Source organism: Plectropomus leopardus, chromosome 7, assembly GCF_026936395.1.
Source record: "Plectropomus leopardus strain MGB_pleo_1.0 chromosome 7, ASM2693639v1, whole genome shotgun sequence".
NCBI classification, from domain to species: domain Eukaryota; kingdom Metazoa; phylum Chordata; class Actinopteri; order Perciformes; family Serranidae; genus Plectropomus; species Plectropomus leopardus.
This window is the reverse complement of record NC_142182.1, coordinates 35,034,549-35,053,264: the sequence shown is the minus strand read 5'-3', so window position 1 is coordinate 35,053,264 and position 18,716 is coordinate 35,034,549. Positions and strand designations below refer to the sequence as shown.

Genomic DNA, 18,716 nt, shown 5'->3' with positions numbered 1-18,716 from the left:
TGTGTGTTCATTCCATCACTGTTTTAGTGATGATACATAAAGGGGGGAGATGTTCAGCTTCAATGGCTTTCTGTATTAGACATTAGTGTGGAGATAATGTGGATAGAAATGTATGTACAATGTTGTGTACCAGACGATGCTGTAAAATAATAAATTTATTTACCTTTAAAAAAGCGGTTCGCCTTTGTTTGCTTTGAAACAACAAGAACAACAAACACTTACATCGTGGGTCAAACAGGATTTATTTGCAGGTATGTTTGACAGGCTTCAGTCTTGCCCAAGGCATTACAGTTTTGAATACAGTACTTCACATTACAAAAATAAAACCTTGCAAATAGTGGGACAGATAGTTAGGGAGGCATCAGGTGGACGCACAGCTCTCAACTACAGTATTTGATAACCTAATAGAATACTACATTATCCTATACACAGTACTTTTTCTCCTTCAGTCAAAATGCAAGTGGATTTAATTGACCTTTAAGTTAAAAATGAGGTACAAAAACAATGAGTGACGTTGCCATCTCCAGGCTAACTAATCTCTTTCAAGTCCTTTACTTGCCGAGAGCTTTATCCAGATTTGTCTTGATGGCATCGAGGAAGTCTGTGGTGTTGACGTAGTGCTCGTTAAGCTTGACGCTGAAAAGGAAAGACAAGACAGCAGGATTCAATTCAGTGACATCCTTACGTCGGAAAACACAATCTCTCATATTTTATTGTAATTTTATTTATTAGTTGGGTCATCGATTAATAACAGCATCATCCAAGGTTATTATTGTTAACTCAAACTCAACTAAAAACTAAAACAAGGGATGAAAAAATAGAAACTGAAATAATAAAATTAAAAAAAAAACACTAACTGATATGAAACTTAGAAAACTCACTAAAATAATATAAAAATATGCAGAAAACTTCTGTAGTTTTAGTCTCTGCCTGTCGAATTTGTCAACATTACAAGCATTAGGAGGCATTGATGTATATGTTTACTGAGACTGTGAATATCAGTCACAGTCATGTAGACATCCCTAACAGGACATCATTCATCCTACCCCTAACCCCTAAAATAAAAAACACGTATACTAATATAAAAAGTAAGTAACTAATGCTAAACATGTTTAAACAATAAAACCTAAACTGAAATGATCAAACCCACTCTGAACACTAACTGAAACTAAATTGAAAACAAAAATGAAATACAAAAGACATGAAAATAAATAAATAAATAATAAAATAAAATAAAATAAATTAGGAAAAATACACAGGGTTCCCACACAGTTTCAAAACCTTTCCATGACTTAGACTCAAAGAACCCATATTCTTTTTTTATTTGATTTTTTTCTTGCCCTACTTGCCGAAAACTGTGGATTCAGCTTGCTGCCAGACATGAAGGGAGAGGTTGAACATTTGGTAAAAATGAAGAAAAATATATGATGGGGAAACAAATGTTACACATCAGTGTATGTTAGAGTTATGTTACGATGACAGCTTCCAAAATTAAATTTGATGCTATTTCACATTAAATTACAAACAGCAAAACTCCATGACTTCTCCAAAACTTATTTTGATTTTCATTACTGATGTGATTGTGAAATTCCATGCTTTTTCCAAGTTTTCCATGACTGTGGGAACCCTGAATACAAAACCATAATATCTATGGCATCATCTTTTCTACTTAAAATGTTAAAATGAGGAAGATACATGATATAAGCAACTGTAAACACAGAATTACTTAGTATTAAACGACAGCTGCATTATCAATAAAACAGCTGTCCTGTATTTCTGCAGTCTCTAGTTTGCTGCCTTCAATAACAGAAACAAGTAAGTAAGTAGTAATTGACAGATGTTCAAAGAAAACCAAAGCTAACAGCTGAAAAAGTACATTTTCCTAAATGTTGGTAGAACAAAACGGCACATACCTCCACCAGGGCTAGGTGACTCTCAAGTAAGAGTTCATAAAAATGCAAATCTTTCGCTGTGGCTGGATCTAGATGATAATCGTGCATTATCTTTGCATTTTTTTCTTCATCAATCATTTGTTCATATTTCGCGATGTTAAGAATCCTCCAGGATCCACATTTTGATCTGAACTGAGCAAAGTACATTTGCTTACACAGCATAAATCTCCACCAAACTTCACTGAAATTGTTAATGCTTTCAAGATATCCTACTAACAAATAAACAAAAACATAAACACTATTTTGACACCATGTGTTCTGCAAAGGCCTCACTAGATTTAAGTGCTTTGAGCTAAAAACAAGACGAGGGCATGTTTGGGACAAGGTTTTATGTTCCCCAACAGTATCACGTCTCATATCAGGGCAAACCACACCTTGTCTTATGCCAGTGTTTCAGACTGCTGCTGGTGGTTTAATCAAAAGGGAACATTTACTGAAAAATAAAAAATAAAAAAATCTGCTAGTGGAAGCACCATTATAAGCTTAATGTCCCAAAACATAAAGATGTTCCATGAACTAAATGGATACATACTTCAAATTAGAGCTGCGACTAATGAGTTTTTGTATGATTGATTCATCTGCTGATTATTTTCTCAAATACTTTGTTGATAAAATATCAGAAAATTGTAAAAAAAAAAAAAAATTATATTACAAGATATTACAAGATAGACAGCATGTTCTTTCTGACTCAGTTAGGGACGGGTATGAGAACTGGTACCAGTTTCTCACTGGTCAGTGCAGAAATATCGATCAGCTCTGAGACAAACAGTGCTGTGATCAGATTTAGGCGATATTGATCAATTCCAACACAGCTGCCATGTTCAAAGTATGTTTTCTTTTATATCTATTTCCTCTGAGAAGATAAAAGACTAGAGCTCTTTGCTAATTTGTAAAATTGTTTCAGTTTAGCTTCTGGATGTGAAGCAGCATTACAGCACATCACCACCAGATATTTGTTGAGCAGACAGTAATTTCTCAGGAAACAGAACACAATTTATCGCGATATTTTTCCAAAAATTCAACAGACTCTTAATTTTTTTCACATCTTTCCATGTCACGTCTTTATCTTTTGCACCATATTACCAGAAGTGGTTTCAATAAGAGTAACAGTCCATAGTATCGGTATTAATCAGTATAGAATTCTAGCAATTGCCATCCTTACTTACAGTAAAAACCTATTTAAATAATACAGAGCTGAATAAAAACCACAAATCTTACAAATTAAGATGCTGAAACTATGTTATGTTTTCCTTAAAGAAATAAGTTGATTAACTGATAATCTAAATAATTGCGGATAATTTCCTTTTAATCAGCTAAATGATTCTTGGCTGTACTCTGAATCTCATATTTCTCCCTTGTAAATTTCATAAAACGTTGGGATTACCATGTTTCAAATGACTGAATTTTTTTTCCATTTCTTTCTATATGTTAGATTTGAATGCTTGTTATTTGCAATTGTGTTTTCTATTCGACATATTTGAGATGTGACATCCCAAAAGAAAAAAAAAATCCATTCCTTATTTTTAGTGATCTCTGGGGCCCAAGTGTTCCTTCCACCTTCAGAAGCCTCACAGGTAACAACATGTTTATGTAACACTTCCAAGACATTTAGGTTTGTTATAGTTCAGACAGAAATATTTGAGTCCCTGATGATGCCATTCAAACTGAACATGCTCATGGGCGTGCTGTCATGGCTGTGCGGCGGGACACTTGTTCCTCTTCAATATATCCAGTGTTTTAATGAAACAAATAAGAACTCTGATCTGATGAGCTAGGGATGGGCATGACTACTTAAGTACTTGATTTGGACATGTGGTGTTTGTTCTGGGCATTAACATTTGTTAACTGTGATAGACTAATAATTTTTTGGGGTTTATTTTTTGCAAAATGGTGTAATTTCATCCTCAGCAGTTGTAGATGTATTTGATGAGTCTATATCTCCGTCTATATATTTATATATCTACATCTGTCTCTCTCTATCCATCTCTATCTGATCATCTATCCATCCAACTATCTGTACATACACACAAGTACACAAGTGCACATTTTTTGGGATGAGAGGCAGTGATGTAACTGTGATCTATGAATATCTGCACAGACACATGAAGAAAAAATGATAGATCTGCACATCTACAGACAGCTTTCAACATTTTCAGTTTGATATACCTCGATCTTACATTACAGGCAGAATGGCGACCACACGTTGTGAGTTGAGAGTGATGTTTGGAAGTACTTTAACGAAACATATGAAATAAATGTGTGTCTATGTAGCACTGAACTTACAATTCATAGCTAATTGCTACAGTCTGATGTGCAGAACCTCTGACCCCAGCCTACATTTCTGACCTTTTTCTTACATTAGATTTTTATATTTTTTTAAACTGTACTTGGTAACAATTTAACACACATACTCAAATATAGACATTTCTGTAAATGCCCATCCCTTCTAGCAAAATCTAAGTATATCTAATAAAATAAATCAAATGTATATCATCATTACCTTCATGTATAATAAGTTTTACAATGTAGTGCTTGTAGTTGTGAACACTCTCTGTAACACTTACTTGGACAGGCCGTGGATGCAGCCTGCGAGGTCCTTGGTCATTGTGCCGCTCTCAACAGTCTCGACGCACACCCTCTCCAGAGTCTGGGAGAATCTGCAAACAAACAAGGAAATTAGAGGATGAAGAAAAAAACAAAAACAAAACTTGTTTCATGTCAGCATCGGACTACAAAACCAACAGCATGTCTTACTTGATGAGGTCGGGGTTGCCATCAAGTTTGCCGCGATGCTCCAGGCCTCTGGTCCAGGCAAAGATGCTGGCGATGGGGTTGGTGCTGGTCGGCCTTCCCTGGAAGGAGAGTTGAGGACAAAGTTTTAATGACTGCACAGAGCTAGAAGGTTGTTTTTTAATCAATATATGTGTTTTGGGCAGCTAGGTGTACTTCTCAAATTTCCCCACACGATGGCAGTATAACCCCACAGATTCCACAGTCTGCTTGCAAGGCCATAATGTGGACTCACACATTTTCTGTATCATTGCCTGGTTGAAATGTTTTCTAATACAGAGCCATAAGATTGATAAATATGATAAGTAACCTTCTGGTGCTCGCGATAGTGCCTGGTCACGGTGCCGTGGGCGGCCTCAGCCTCGATAGTCTTGCCATCAGGGCACACGAGAACTGATGTCATCAACCCCAGAGAGCCGAAACCTAAAAACAAGAAACACCAAATGCACAAATCCTTCTTTTAATGCAACCCACATCTGCTCTAAAAAGTTGGCAGGCATCTCAAATACTTATAGGCTGCAGTATTTCATAACAACATTTTTTTCCAAGAAGCAGTAGCGGTGTCGCTTTCCAAACATCTCACCCTGTGCGAGGATATCGGACTGCACGTCTCCGTCGTAGTTCTTGCAAGCCCATACAAAGGCTCCAGAAGACTTGAGGACTTGGGCAACCATGTCATCAATAAGCCTGTGCTCATACCAGATCTTCAGTTTGTCAAACTCGGGCTTGTAATGCCTAAAAGAAGCACAAACAATATGTTTAACTAAAGCTGCTTTTAACCGTATTCCATAACATTTAACCCCCTGAAATTTGGATTTATGTCAGTTTTTTGTGCGGCGTTTAGAGACCTTTCACAAGACATTTAGCCCTTTAAACCTGAGCATCTTGGTTTGATTTCTTTGAAAAATAGACATGGAAAAAGGCTAACTGAAAATTACTAAAAATAAATATAATAAAAAAAAAAATAAGAATGTTCAGAAAACTATATTCATAATTATTATAAATTTGATATTTAAAATTATGTTACATGGGGAAAAAATTATGTCATTTTAAAAAAATGTTCAGCACTTTTTTTGGGTCATGTCCAGTTTTGTTTGTACTTTGCTTATTTTCAGGTAATTGTCCTTTTCTTTTACTAAGTTACTGAAAACTTTTGGCCATGTTTTGTTAAATTGCTCATTGCCTTCTACCAATCTTTTCGAAAGAAATCAACCATTTTGCTAAGGTTTCAAAGGGTTAAGTGAAAAAAAAAAGAAATAAGCAAAAAAGAAGTGTTATGTGTGTCTATTTGTGAATTACAAAACACAAAGATAGAAGACACTTACTTTTCAAAGATATCCTGGAAGATGTCTTTAAATCTGCCATCATAGGCTTTGAGAATGGTGTTTTTTGTGCTCATGTACAGGGGCCACTTCTTGGCAATAGCATACTGGAAGCAGCTGTGGGCAAAGCCTGTGATAGACTGTTGGAAGGGAAAAATACACACAGCTCACAACTGCTGTAACATTTTATCAGTAGTACAGGGGTTAACAACCTTCCCCTTGACAAGTTGAAAGTCATCTGCTACGACCTCTGATGTTGTTTAATCAAACATAGAGTGCTGATGAAGGCAAACAAAACAGTAGCGGAGCAGGTTGAAAAGACATTAGTCTACCAGCTGCTACCACTGCTGTGTCAGTTCTACTGACAGCCTGTGGCACAGAGTAAAGGCAGTTTTCCTAGAGCATGAAAAGTTACAGAATTGAGCATTTGGATAGAAGAATTAACAATCTACATGCCTAAATGGGTAGAGATTGGGGTAAAACAATTTGGAACTACTAACAAGAATTAAGCAACTTTATGCTTATTTTGCATTCCTCCAAGTAGAAAAAAATATTTTTAGTGAAAAATGTCCCACCAACAACATTTTACTTAGCAAACAGGCATTTTAATCTGAAAACCATCTCACTCAGGCATGTAGTAACTTTTATCTTTACCTGGAGTGGCTTTTAAGATACAATTGTCTTTTGTAGAGCTCAGAAACAAATCTTATGTGTTAAAGTGAAAAAGTTATTTCTTATTGTCAACAAATCCCATAAAAGCCCAAAAACAAAGATTAACTGATGCTAAAGCTGAAACAATTAGCTTGAATTAGATTGACAGAAAATTAGTCACTACTTTGATAATCAAATAAGGATTTTTCAAAGCACAAGAGTCAAACATTTACTGGTTCAATGCCTCCTAAATGCGGGAAACCGATGCTATTTTTGTCAGACACGATAAACTGAACAGATTTGGTAGTTTAGACTTTTGGTCAATGGAAAAAAACCAAACATTTGAAGACGTCATCTTTGGCTCTGGGATATTACACAGGGCATGTTTCCATTTTTTCAGACATTTATGTGCAACCACACTGTTTAACACTCAGCCAAAAGTAAAACTTATCTATTCTCTCTTCAAATACAGACTAAGGTTGTTTTTTTTTAGTGAAAATACACGTGTTTAAAAAGTACTAAGCATAGTACTGAATAACTGAAACTTGGATTACACTGCATGAGTTGCCTAAAAGTTTGTAAATGGATGTTTTGATAACAGTTTTGATATAGTTAACCCTTAGGCTTTAACATTACACACTTGTATTGCTCTGTGCACAAAAATCAGGCTATAAAGATATTATACATAAAAATGTATTTCTACTTTCACTGAGTTAATTTTTTAACTTACATCAGTCTTAATCATAAATATCAAATATTAATAAATTTTCAGAATTTTAACACTTTAAATGACAGGTTTTTGCCATGATGCCACTATGCTTTAAGATGAAAAAAACAACGACACAAAAAATGAATTATTTTCAATATACTACATGCTAGGTAGACTACTTTTTGATGATCACAGCCTGGGATATGTCAATGATTAACGGCAACATTGATTGTGACAATGCACCTAGTAATAATACCATGCATTTTCCCCAAATGCTAATATGCAAAAGCCCAGAATGACACCCAAAAATAATACATACTTTGATTGCTGTGGGATCAAAAACTGGAGTTTGAATGGGTTTCAATGGAGCATTTTTTGCATTTAACAGTCTGAATGTAACAATTTTGTTTCCACTGTGTATTTTAGACTTATTGTAGGAGCTGAACTGAGCAAAAAGAAACACAATGTGCCATAGAGCTCCACTGTTGTTCAAAAACACACCAGTGAGCTGCACTGTTAAACCAGGTGACCATGTTCCTTAATTATAATGAACATGGAAACTGTAGTTTACTTTGAGGTAATTGTGCGTACACAAGTATTTGCATTTCTTTATCTGAAAACAACAAATACAAAAAACAAATATTTGTACTCGACAACACACCATCAACTCCTGTTTAAGTAATATTTGCTGAAATAGGTAAATACAATATTTATTCCAAGATTTATCTCTTTAGCAGGAACAAACCCGTCTAAGACTGAATGCCAGTTGTCACAAAGTAGTGAAGGAAGCACTAACACATTTATACTGCATGTTTTTTTTTTTTTTGTTTTTTGTTTTTAAATGGGATTTGTTGATGACAAGACAGTGTCAGTCTTTAAACAGAAGTACGTGCACACACTCACCTCGTCTGTGTTGTACATGCCCATTCCACAGCCTCCTGCAGGGAAGTCATAGACCTCCCACTCCTTGGCTGTACTACCATCAGCGGGTGAGAAGATGATCTTAAATTTGCCAGGCTGGTCCACAACAAAGTCTGTTGCTCTGTACTGTAGAGGTAACATTTCATAAAGTTTACATCAATCCTGTGGTTGCCTGGTTTGTTGTTTTGTGAGCTCAAGAAGCAAAAGATATATCACTGTAAACTGAACTGCTTTAACACTCTCTTTAGCACTTAAGAGTTCACTCACCTGGTCACCGAAAGCGTGTCTGCCGATGGTGATGGGTTGCGTCCAGCCTGGAACAAGCCTGGGAATGTTCTTGCAGATGATTGGCTCACGGAAGACGGTGCCACCCAAGATGTTCCTGATGGTGCCGTTGGGGCTCTTCCACATCTTCTTCAGGCTGAACTCTGAATATAAAAACACAGAAAGCACTGCTGTAGAAAAGGATGTACAGCATCTTTAAGGCTCATCCCTACATTTATATTTGAGATTTAATTCTCTTAAATTTGCTTTTCTAAAAATCTAAACCAAGAAATGTATTGGGCCAAATGTTTTGATGTTAAAATAATAAACTCCCTCAACAAATTATAGAGTGGTGGAAATGAACTGTCATTTATCAGCTGACATATTTTGGTTGGGCTCCAAAAGTCACGTTCTCTGCCAGTGAATGTGGTTGATAAGCTTACATTTTAACATTACCAATTACTAGTGCAGCATGTTCACTGTAGATGCACCTGGCATTTGCACACAGACAACAGGCATCTGCCTAAAACATCTGTGCATTAATAATTCATATAATTCGACTTGGATCCTCCAGTTTGTTTTTAAGCATTGTAAAATTAAAACACAAATAAGATTGAAGACAGGAAAATGGCAGATTTTTTACTTTATTTTGTCTAGGTTTCTTAAACACTCCGATTCTTAACTAAACTCAACATGCCTTGATAAATCTTTAAACGTTGTAGCCTTGCATCCCAAAGTTTTGATGTCTGCTGCAGTCAGCACTGTGCAGCAGCCAACACAGGCCTCTGACTGCACATTTGATACTGCTTTCAGTTCAGACTGCTTTAATCCTTTTACAGTCAAATCAGAGTTCCACTTTCCAAAGACCTTTTTAATTGTTTATATTGAAAATACATTTCATTTCTCTGCTGTGACCATTTTCCTCCATGAAACCTGCTAAAACTATTCTATCTCAATCTGTGGAATTAAGGGACTTAAATCTAAAAGCTCTGAAATCCTGAAGTGAGTCTTAACTACAGTTCCATTAACATTCAAGCAGTTAAAGATATACTGTGCAGGATTTTCCAAAAAAAAAACTTTTAACCTATCGTCTACGGAGCAGTGAGCAGCCATGTGCGGTGCTCGGGGAGCGGCTCCAGATCTACTGCCAGTGCCTTGGTCGGGAGCACTGACAGGAGCCCTGATCTAACATACAGTGCCTATCATAAGTATTCACCCCCTCTGATGTTTTACCCTTTCATTGCTTTCATAAATCAATCATGGTCAATAAAATTTAGCTTTTTTAACACAAAAATTTATTGGAAAAAACTCTTTAATGTCAAAGTGAAAACAGATTTCTATAAAGTAATGTTAATGAAAGAAAATTATATAAATGAAAATAATTGTTTGCATAATTATTCACCGCCTTCAAGTCAGTATTTAGTAGATGCACCTTTGGCTGCAATCACAGCAGTGAGTCTGTGTGGATAGGTCTCAATCAGTGTTGCACATCTGCCCACTGCAATTTTGCTCCATTCTTCTTTGCAAAACTGCTCAAGCTCTGTCAGGTTGCGCGGGTATCGGGCATGAACAGCCCTTTTCAAGTCCAGCCGCAAATTCTCTTTGACTCGGCCACTCCAGAACATTTACCTGGTTCTTTTTTAACCATTCCTGTGTAGCTTTTGCAGTATGTTTTGGATCATTGTCTTGCTGGAAAATAAATCTCCTCCCAAGTCGTAGTTCTCTTGCAGACTGAAAAAGATTGTCCCCCAGGATTTCAGTGTATTTTGCAGCATTCATTCTGCCCTCTATCTTTACAAGCCTTCCAGGTCCAGTTGCTGAGAAACATCCCCACAGCATGATGCTGCCACCACCATGCTTCACAGTGGGGATGGGGTGTTTTTGGTGATGTGCAGTGTTTGGTTTCCGCCAAACATGACGTCTTGTCTGATGGCCAAAAAGCTCAATTTTGGTCTCATCAGACCAAAGAATCTTCCTCCACTTGACCGTGGAGTCTTCCACGTGCTTTTTGGCAAACTGTAGTCGAGATCTAATATGACTTTTCTTCAACAGTGGCTTTCTCATTGCCACTCTCCCATAAAGCTTTGACCGGTGAAGAACCTGGGCAGCAGTTGCTACATGCACAGTCTCTCCCATCTCAGCAGCTGAAGCTTGTAACTCCTTCAGAGTAGTTGTAGGGGTCTTGGTGGCTTCTCTCACTAGTCTCCTACTTGCACGGTCACTCAGTTTACGAGGGCGGCCTGATCTAGGCAGATTTACACAAGTGCCATATTCCTTCCATTTCTTGATAATTGATTTCACTGAACTCCGGGGGATGTTCAGTGCCTTGGAAATTTTTTTGTAACCATCCCCTGAATTGTACTTCTCAATAACCCTTTCCCTGAGTTGCTTAGAGTGTTCTTCTGTCTTCATGGTGTAATGGTAGCCAGGAATACTGATCAACCACTCTCTGGACCCTTCAGACACAGGTGTTTTACAACTCAATCACTTGAAACACACCCACACCACTCAGATGATCTTCATTTCACTAATTGTGAGACTATTGGCAACAATTTGATGGACCTCTATTGAATTAGACCATTAAATTAAAAAGGGGGTGAATAATTATGCAAACAATTATTTTTATTTATATAATTTTCTTTCATTAACATTACTTTATAGATAAATCTGTTTTCACTTTGACATTAAAGAGTTTTTTCCAATAAATTTTTGTGTTAAGAGAGCCAAATTTTATTGACCATGATTGATTTATGAAAGCAATAAAAGGGTAAGACATCAAAGGGGGTGAATACTTATGATAGGCACTGTAGATCCACACAGAAAGGACCTGCTACATGCTGTACTCAAACCCGAGACCTTCTTGCTGTGAGGCAACAGTGCTAACCACTGGGCCACCACGATGCAGATGTTGACAATTCTGCATTGATGCAGCTGATACAGCTCATAATCGTTTATCGCCATGTAACATTGCTTGTTGATTTTCCTGCCAAAGCTGGACAATAAAGTTCAACAATTCAAAAGAACTTCCCGGTAGAAAACAGTACTTTGTGGAAGCAACATCACATTGAATTGTGGGACGGAGCTAGCTGACTGCTTGTATTTATTGATGAAAAAGGAGCCATGTGCATTAATATAGAAAATTTAGGATGCAATGCATCATGATAGCAAGTCCAATCATTGACATAATCGTAATTGAATCGAATCACGAGACCAGTGAAGTTGCACAGCCAACAATGGATGCATTGATTCTGATCACTTGAAACCATATTAATAATAATTTCCCATAGTGTCAATATAGTGGTACCAGCGGAACTATTTCCCTCTCTTTTATTGCTTAGTGTTCACTACAGTCATTCTGCTGCTCTCTGCTACTAACCAAGAAAAGAAAAGCTGACATTGTCAGATTTTAGCCTTGTTAGATTTTTCTTTAAATAAAAAAAATTGCATGCCCTCTGTGTCAAATCTTCCCTATTGTACTGAAAAAGGCATTGAATATCAATATTTTTCAAGGTCTTGTATCAAAAATGAGAAATGTTATTATCATGACAACACAGGTTCATACAGACCTTCCACTCTGGCTTCGTCTGGTGTGATGGTGGCACATTTCACCGCCACACTGTACTTCTTAGTGGCCAGGGCAGAGTCGATGGTGACCTGGTCATCAGTCTGGTCACGGTATGGCAGACCCAGGTCATAATACTTAAGCTCAACATCGACATTGGTCAGGATGAGCTAAAGAACAAAAACATTTATAAATATCTACAATTTATTACAACATCTACACAGATCTGCTGTCTAGGAAAGTATATACAGTTCAGTTTTCTGAACTGATCAAATCAATTTAAATTAAAATGAGACTTAATGTTCAAAAATCCCCAAATTTAGCTCAACAAATCCACTTCATGATGTATGCATAATGCAGTGTAAAACGTGCCTGTTACTTTGCATGACATCATTATTGTGAATTACACATTCACTGTGAACAATGTATCTCAGAAAAAATTCAGGGAGTTTATCTCATGCTTCTCCACGTTTTATTCACGAGCCAGCTGAGCCATCTGTTCTCTGCGGGGCAATCAGCCAGTGACTGAATGAAACATCATCAGAGCCCCTCCCCCAGCATCATACATACATAATCTCCCACAGAAAAACCTCCCCTCACATCCACGTGCCAGTCTGCCATACAAAAATAGACCAGCAGCGTGGGCTGGTCGTCCTCTGAGGCACCCACCACTGTTTGTGAGTTTACCCCGGACGCTGCTTTCGCACCTTTTCTTTGATGAACTCCCAGATGATCCTGGTCATCTCATCTCCGTCCATCTCCACCACCGGCTGGGACACTTTGATGCGTTTGTCGGCATCTGTTAATCACACACAGAACAGTTCAAGTATGAGCAGTATTTCATTCGCAACAAAAATACATATATTTCAAGACTCAAAAACTGCTGAGCAACAATCACAAACACAGGATTGACTGGAAAAACTAAGAGATCCTGTTTTCAGGCTCGCTGCTGAGGACAGACACTTATGTTTTCTGCTTTCCATTTCCTTTGCATTTGCTGTGCCCCATGAATACTTCTGCAACTAAAGATTATTTTCACTCACAATTAATCTGCCAATTCTCTATTAACTGAGTCATTATTTAGTCTACAAGGTGTCAAAAAAGTGAAAAATAATCATTACGGTCCAAGGTGAAATCTTGAAATGTCTTGTTTTGTTTCACCGACAGCCCAAATCAATGATATGCAGTTACATAAGTCAGAAGCAACAAATCCTCGCATTTAAGAGGCAAGGACAGGTGAATGTTTGACATTTTTCCTTAAAAAATGAAATGGAACAATTCATTGATTATTGGAAAAGTTGCCAGTTAAATATCTTTCAAAACTGTTCCAGCTCTGATCAGAAACCTCTAACCATTACTGTGTTTCAGTCTTTTAAAGGTCCCATGTGCAGAACCTCAGGGCATCTATTGGTAGAAATGGTATATATAATAATCATATCTGTATTTTAATTAGTTTAAAAACACCTATAAAAAAGGAATCACTGAGTTTAATTAAGAACAAGCTTTTTATATCTACACACGAAGCTGGTCCTCTTCCACAGTGTCAGCCATGGTGTTTCTACAGTAGCCCAGAATGGACACAACAAACATTGGCCCTAGACAGGGCAATTTGTTTTTTTTTTTTGTTGCCTTTTTAGCTTTGGCCACCATAGTTCTCCTACACAAATGGCACATGGGAGAAGTTTTCAAAAATACTCAATAGGTATATGGATACTAATAAACGTGCTGTTTTCTTGTAAACAAATGTATGCTGCATTTCTTGGCACTTTTGGCTAACAACAGCGTTGAGTGCATTTCTTTCCTCATAAAACAACAGCAAAGCCAGTTTTTTCATTGGAATTAAATATTTTTAAACTTGTATCGTTTACATTTAGGTTTTCCCTGTATTTTATTTGCTGCATTTTGTCAGCAACATTTCTTGGCACATTACTCTCTATTAGGCAGTCTATCAGTGGAATAGCGTGAATCTGTCGGCATTACATTGCAGGGTGCAGTGCAGAGCTACTAGTCACCGAAAACTCCACAGGGGTAATCTGTAGTTGCAACCCATCCAAGAATAAGGTCTACAACTACATAACTGCTAAAAGATTTAACTATTTCAGTCTATAATTTTACCCTACAAACCATGTTATTATTTATAGAAAAAAACCCACTTGGTTTCCTGAATGTTATTTTCTCAAAATGTGTGCATTATTTTACTTTTATAAAATTTACCACTTTTCAGAGTTTGTATTTTTAAACACATCTAAACTCGGTCTCTTAACATCTTTGCTTTCCTGTTGGATCGACGTAGATTAGTGTCTCTAATCATATCTGCTCAGTGTGTGAGAGTCCTGCCAGCAGGACCATTTGAGTGAATAGAAAAGTACAGGGGGAGGTGCAGAGGATCAAGTGACTCTCAGATTTCCCAGCCAAGTTAATGCTCCCCCACTGCTACCCAAAGCCTTCCTAGAATAATGCAAGTAAACATAAGGAGCATGGTGGAATTATTACGCAACCAGCATTTCCTTAAATTCATTTAATAAAATATCAAACCTCCATGTAGGCTATGTGAAGACATTTGACCTAGTCAGGATTATAAAGCCTTGGTAACACCTGTCAAAACAGTCTCCGCTTTGTTCCCATGCTCCAAGCATGATACACGAGCCCTGCCGAGACATGGTGTCCATGAAGCACTGAAAATAACCTCATAGCAGTTGTGACCTTTATGTTACAATCATGTTACATAAAAGCATGAAGCAGACAGAAAGAAATAATAAAAGCAAACGTGTTAGCTATGAGTGTTACTACTTCTGCTGACTAATTTGACACCTCACATCAACAAATGTAGCAAGATTTAGTCCAACTAAGATCAGCTTGGGTGTGGATGGTTGACAAGCGTACATTAGATGACCAATCAGGAGGAACTTTGAATTTTTATTTGCCCTTATAAAAAAAAAAGTTGCTGGGAACTTGCTTTATTTGATGCCGAAAGTGTGAGTTTTGATTAAACGTTTGCTAAAGGCATTTAAACAAAGTTTTGTGTTGGAGTTTATTATAGTCCACATTCTAAATTTTGACAGAAATATTTTCATTTTTATTGTAAATGCATATCGGCTCCAAATATTGGTTATCGGTCTCATTAATTACTAATAATCAATATGGTTATAGGCCCTGAAAAGCCAATATCGGTGGACCCCTAGCATATATGCATGTGACTGATTACTATCCTTATGAGGAGTTCGAGACACAAGGTGGATAATTGATCTGTCCGTCCAATCAAAGCTGATCAGACCAATGCATGAGAGAAGCAGTGCTGCAGAAGTGAGTAAAATCAAACCTTTAGACCTAGCACAATTAATGGTTAAGTCTCACTTTCACTGCACGTGACATTCTGTTGCTCTATCTGTTCACAAAATAGGTCTGTGCTCCAATAATGTGGTGAAATCAATAACCAAACAGATTATATATTTTTCCAATAGAAATATTAACAGTTATGTTTTATGATCAGGAAACATTAAGCACCTCATGAGTGGAGAAAGTAAACTGGATTTAGGTAATTCAATAAAAGACTGTGACTTTCCACCTGCTATTGGAACAGTTTAGTGTCTGCTGCAGTGCATCATGGGTGAGTCATTAACAGCTGCTGTTACTGGCATAATTTCTGACTAGTCTAACCTAGATCTGCTAAAACAGGGCTCCACTATCACAGCGCAAGGGGGAGGGGAGCACGGGAGGGAGCTGAGTGGGTTATGTAACTTCTGAATGCATCACAAACTGGACCCTGAAGGGTGAGCTGAAACAAAGTCATGTGGGTCCGCCTGCCACATCATTCACACATGCAGCTGAGCCTGCAACAATGTTTTTCCTTCTATAGGTGACTTCAGATGAACACAGTCAGTGGAAGAAATATACAACAATGTATAAAATGGCACAGTTACACAGAAAATCATACTAGATCCACAGCTTAGCATGTCGATAAAACAGAAGAGCAAACTAAGAATTAAAAACAAGTCTATGGAGACTTAGTCTAGACATAACTTTGACAAGGATTAGTTGCCGTTCAAGATGTTTTCACACTATACAATGCCTTGGTTTCAGCTCTGATACCAAAACAAAACTTTGAGTATTGTCATTTTGTCTTAAATGCCTTAGTATTAAATGTTGTTTTGTCTGAAACAGCTGTAAAAGAATTTCCCTAAATGTAGAATCTATTCAAAAATAATAGAAATAGAAATAGAAATAGAAATATCTGATTAAAGAATAAGTAAACAACTAACAATCTGGCCTCACAATCAGTGCCAACTTTCATTTTTTAACTGTTTTAAATCCACTGTAAACACACATTATTTACTACTAATGTGAGAACTGCACTGCAAGGTTGGATAGCAAGATCATTTTTATGAGTAAAACATTACTTGTGCTCTATACATTAAGCCGAGGCAGTCACAGTCTCAAACAATGCATGGCTTCTCAAGATGACCGCAATAACCTTTGTCTGGCTAGTCTCCTTGGTTAACTTTCAACAGAGGGAGGCAAGTTTTAAACTCCTTTGTTTTAATCCTATCAATCACCAGGTAAACAAAAAGACTAAAACTAAGCAGCAGGCAAGACATTTCAAGAAAGTCAGTTAATGAAGGGTTAAGCTCTACTGACAAAAAAAACAAAACAGAAAGCTACAGCGATGCAAGGTTTTAAAAGTTTATTATGTAAATTGGAGAATAACAGGAGCATTGCTCCTTGGCTTTGTAAAATCCAGCACAAAGAAGAAACAGCATGCTGGTCAATTTTATGAGCACTGTAAATTTAAAGGGCATGTAATTGCCGCAAACAGTTGTCAGCAACGACAATGCAACTTGTGACTGCAATAATAAGAAAACTGTACTCTCAATTCAACTTTTAACTCACTGATTTGTGTTCTGTGATGATTTCTAAATTAAACCACAAACAAAATGCAGTCACAGTGCTGCCATAGGTGTATGTCAACATATTAAGAGTTTAAAAGTAGTGGCAGTGCATTGTTTATCTAGTGGAGATATTCCTGCTGGTGCAAACTGGGCTAATATCATTCACCACTGACAGCAAGGTACACTACAAAGCTCAAATGACAACTTGATTAAATCACTCTTTGAGTCAAAGTACCCTTCATGTGACCCACTGCTTTGTAAACACTAACTGCTGCTGCTAGTTGTGGTTGCATAGAGACATGCAATCCACAACACAAGGGCTTTAATAGTTACAAACTGCTGCTGTATGAAATTTGGGATGACTGCAGAGCCCACGTGATGACTCTGGATCCCAAATCTCAGACCATAAAAAGCATCTAAATGTGGTTTGCCCTCTTAACACTAATATACATAAAAGTCTAATTTGTGAACGTTTAACACAAAACTAAAAAGCCGCACATGGTTTTACAGTGAAAATACAGGGGTCGGATGTGGTGAAATGTGCAGCACTTGACTCTGCTGTGAATGAAACCCAGATGGAAAACATTATGTAGGACAGACGGGCACCGGCAGCCATTGCTCTCTACGGCGGAGACTCGTATGCGGTGGCTGACCTTGGTAAAAGTTTTCTAAGACAGTGTGACACTAATGACATGATGGCTGAAGAGCAGCTCCTCTGGGTGGATTTGGATAACTGATTTGACTCTATTTTGAGTTTTTTTACTGTAAGCTAGCCCCGGGCGGCGAGCGATAAAATGTCCGCACAGTCAGTAAAAACGGAAGATTCATTTATTCATCTCCTGCCAGTTTTTGCACCGCTAATTTCCCCCATGATTTATGTCTTCTCGGGAAAGGGAGCGGGTGTAAACTTACCCACACACATTTGTTTTGCTTGTAGTATTTCTGACAGTTAACATGTCATTCATTTATGATATCTTAACCGCGGTCACCCCCAAACTTTAGAAGGGGAAGACAAAGAGAGCTCTCCCCGGCTGCTCGCTTCGCCTTCTCGGCCGTCATATCTCGACGTTTACAGCCTATTGATAATGTAAACAACCGGTACTCGGCCGGGTATAAAACGACCATTAAACCACTGGGAGCTGTTAGGAGCATCATTGCTCTTAAGCTCACAAAACCATTAATACCATTAAAAGCATCCCCGGCTAACATTAACCGCACGCGCAACTTAGCTAACAGAACGTTAGCAGCGTTAGCTCGTCCGCACCGGCTTCTCACTACTCGCGTTTTTTGTCGCTACAGTAGCAAATTTAAGCTGGATGTAACAATGCAGTATCCTAACATAAAGATTACACGTTAACAAAGTGATGCTGAATATGACCCCGGTTATCTCTCCCCACTCACAGTTTCTTTGTTGCTGACAATTCGCAGCCGGTGCAATCACCGCGGGGTTTCTGGAAAAAGCAGCGGCGGATCTGGACAGAGAGCTGAGGACTTTCAAATATCCAGCCATGTTGGCCCGGTTCACTTGGAGGCAGTGGTTGACACTCGACGAAAGTCAGAGCAGAGAGGGGGCAAAGCGCTCTGAGGCTCTCTGCAATATAGTCAGCAGCGGAGGCAGCACCGCCCTTCTTCGCCTCACCGCCGGGACACGCTGGTTGC

At 37.8% G+C, this 18,716-nt stretch overlaps 1 protein-coding gene across 1 annotated transcript; it reads right to left on the bottom strand.

The window, feature by feature from the left end:
- Positions 1 to 223: 223 nt before the first annotated feature.
- idh2 (isocitrate dehydrogenase (NADP(+)) 2) lies at positions 224 to 18,659 on the bottom strand. The gene is made up of 11 exons (XM_042495521.2): positions 18,459 to 18,659; positions 12,879 to 12,970; positions 12,176 to 12,341; positions 8,613 to 8,773; positions 8,328 to 8,471; positions 6,068 to 6,204; positions 5,326 to 5,477; positions 5,053 to 5,165; positions 4,707 to 4,804; positions 4,517 to 4,609; positions 224 to 636 (listed from the first exon to the last, which is right to left on the bottom strand). Exons 1-11 carry the CDS (start codon positions 18,565 to 18,567, stop codon positions 552 to 554), a joined length of 1,350 nt encoding a protein of 449 aa, XP_042351455.2. The 5' UTR covers positions 18,568 to 18,659; the 3' UTR covers positions 224 to 551.
- Positions 18,660 to 18,716: the final 57 nt, after the last annotated feature.

Excerpts from the sequence above, each read along its gene's own strand:
- idh2 (XM_042495521.2), bottom strand. The coding sequence starts at position 18,567 with ATGGCTGGATATTTGAAAGTCCTCAGCTCTCTGTCCAGATCCGCCGCT. Across the intron at positions 8,774-12,175 it reads AGACGAAGCCAGAGTGGAAG|AGTTCAGCCTGAAGAAGATG; the intron begins GTCTGTATGAAC and ends TTTTATATTCAG. Across the intron at positions 637-4,516 it reads TGCATCCACGGCCTGTCCAA|CGTCAAGCTTAACGAGCACT; the intron begins GTAAGTGTTACA and ends TTTCCTTTTCAG.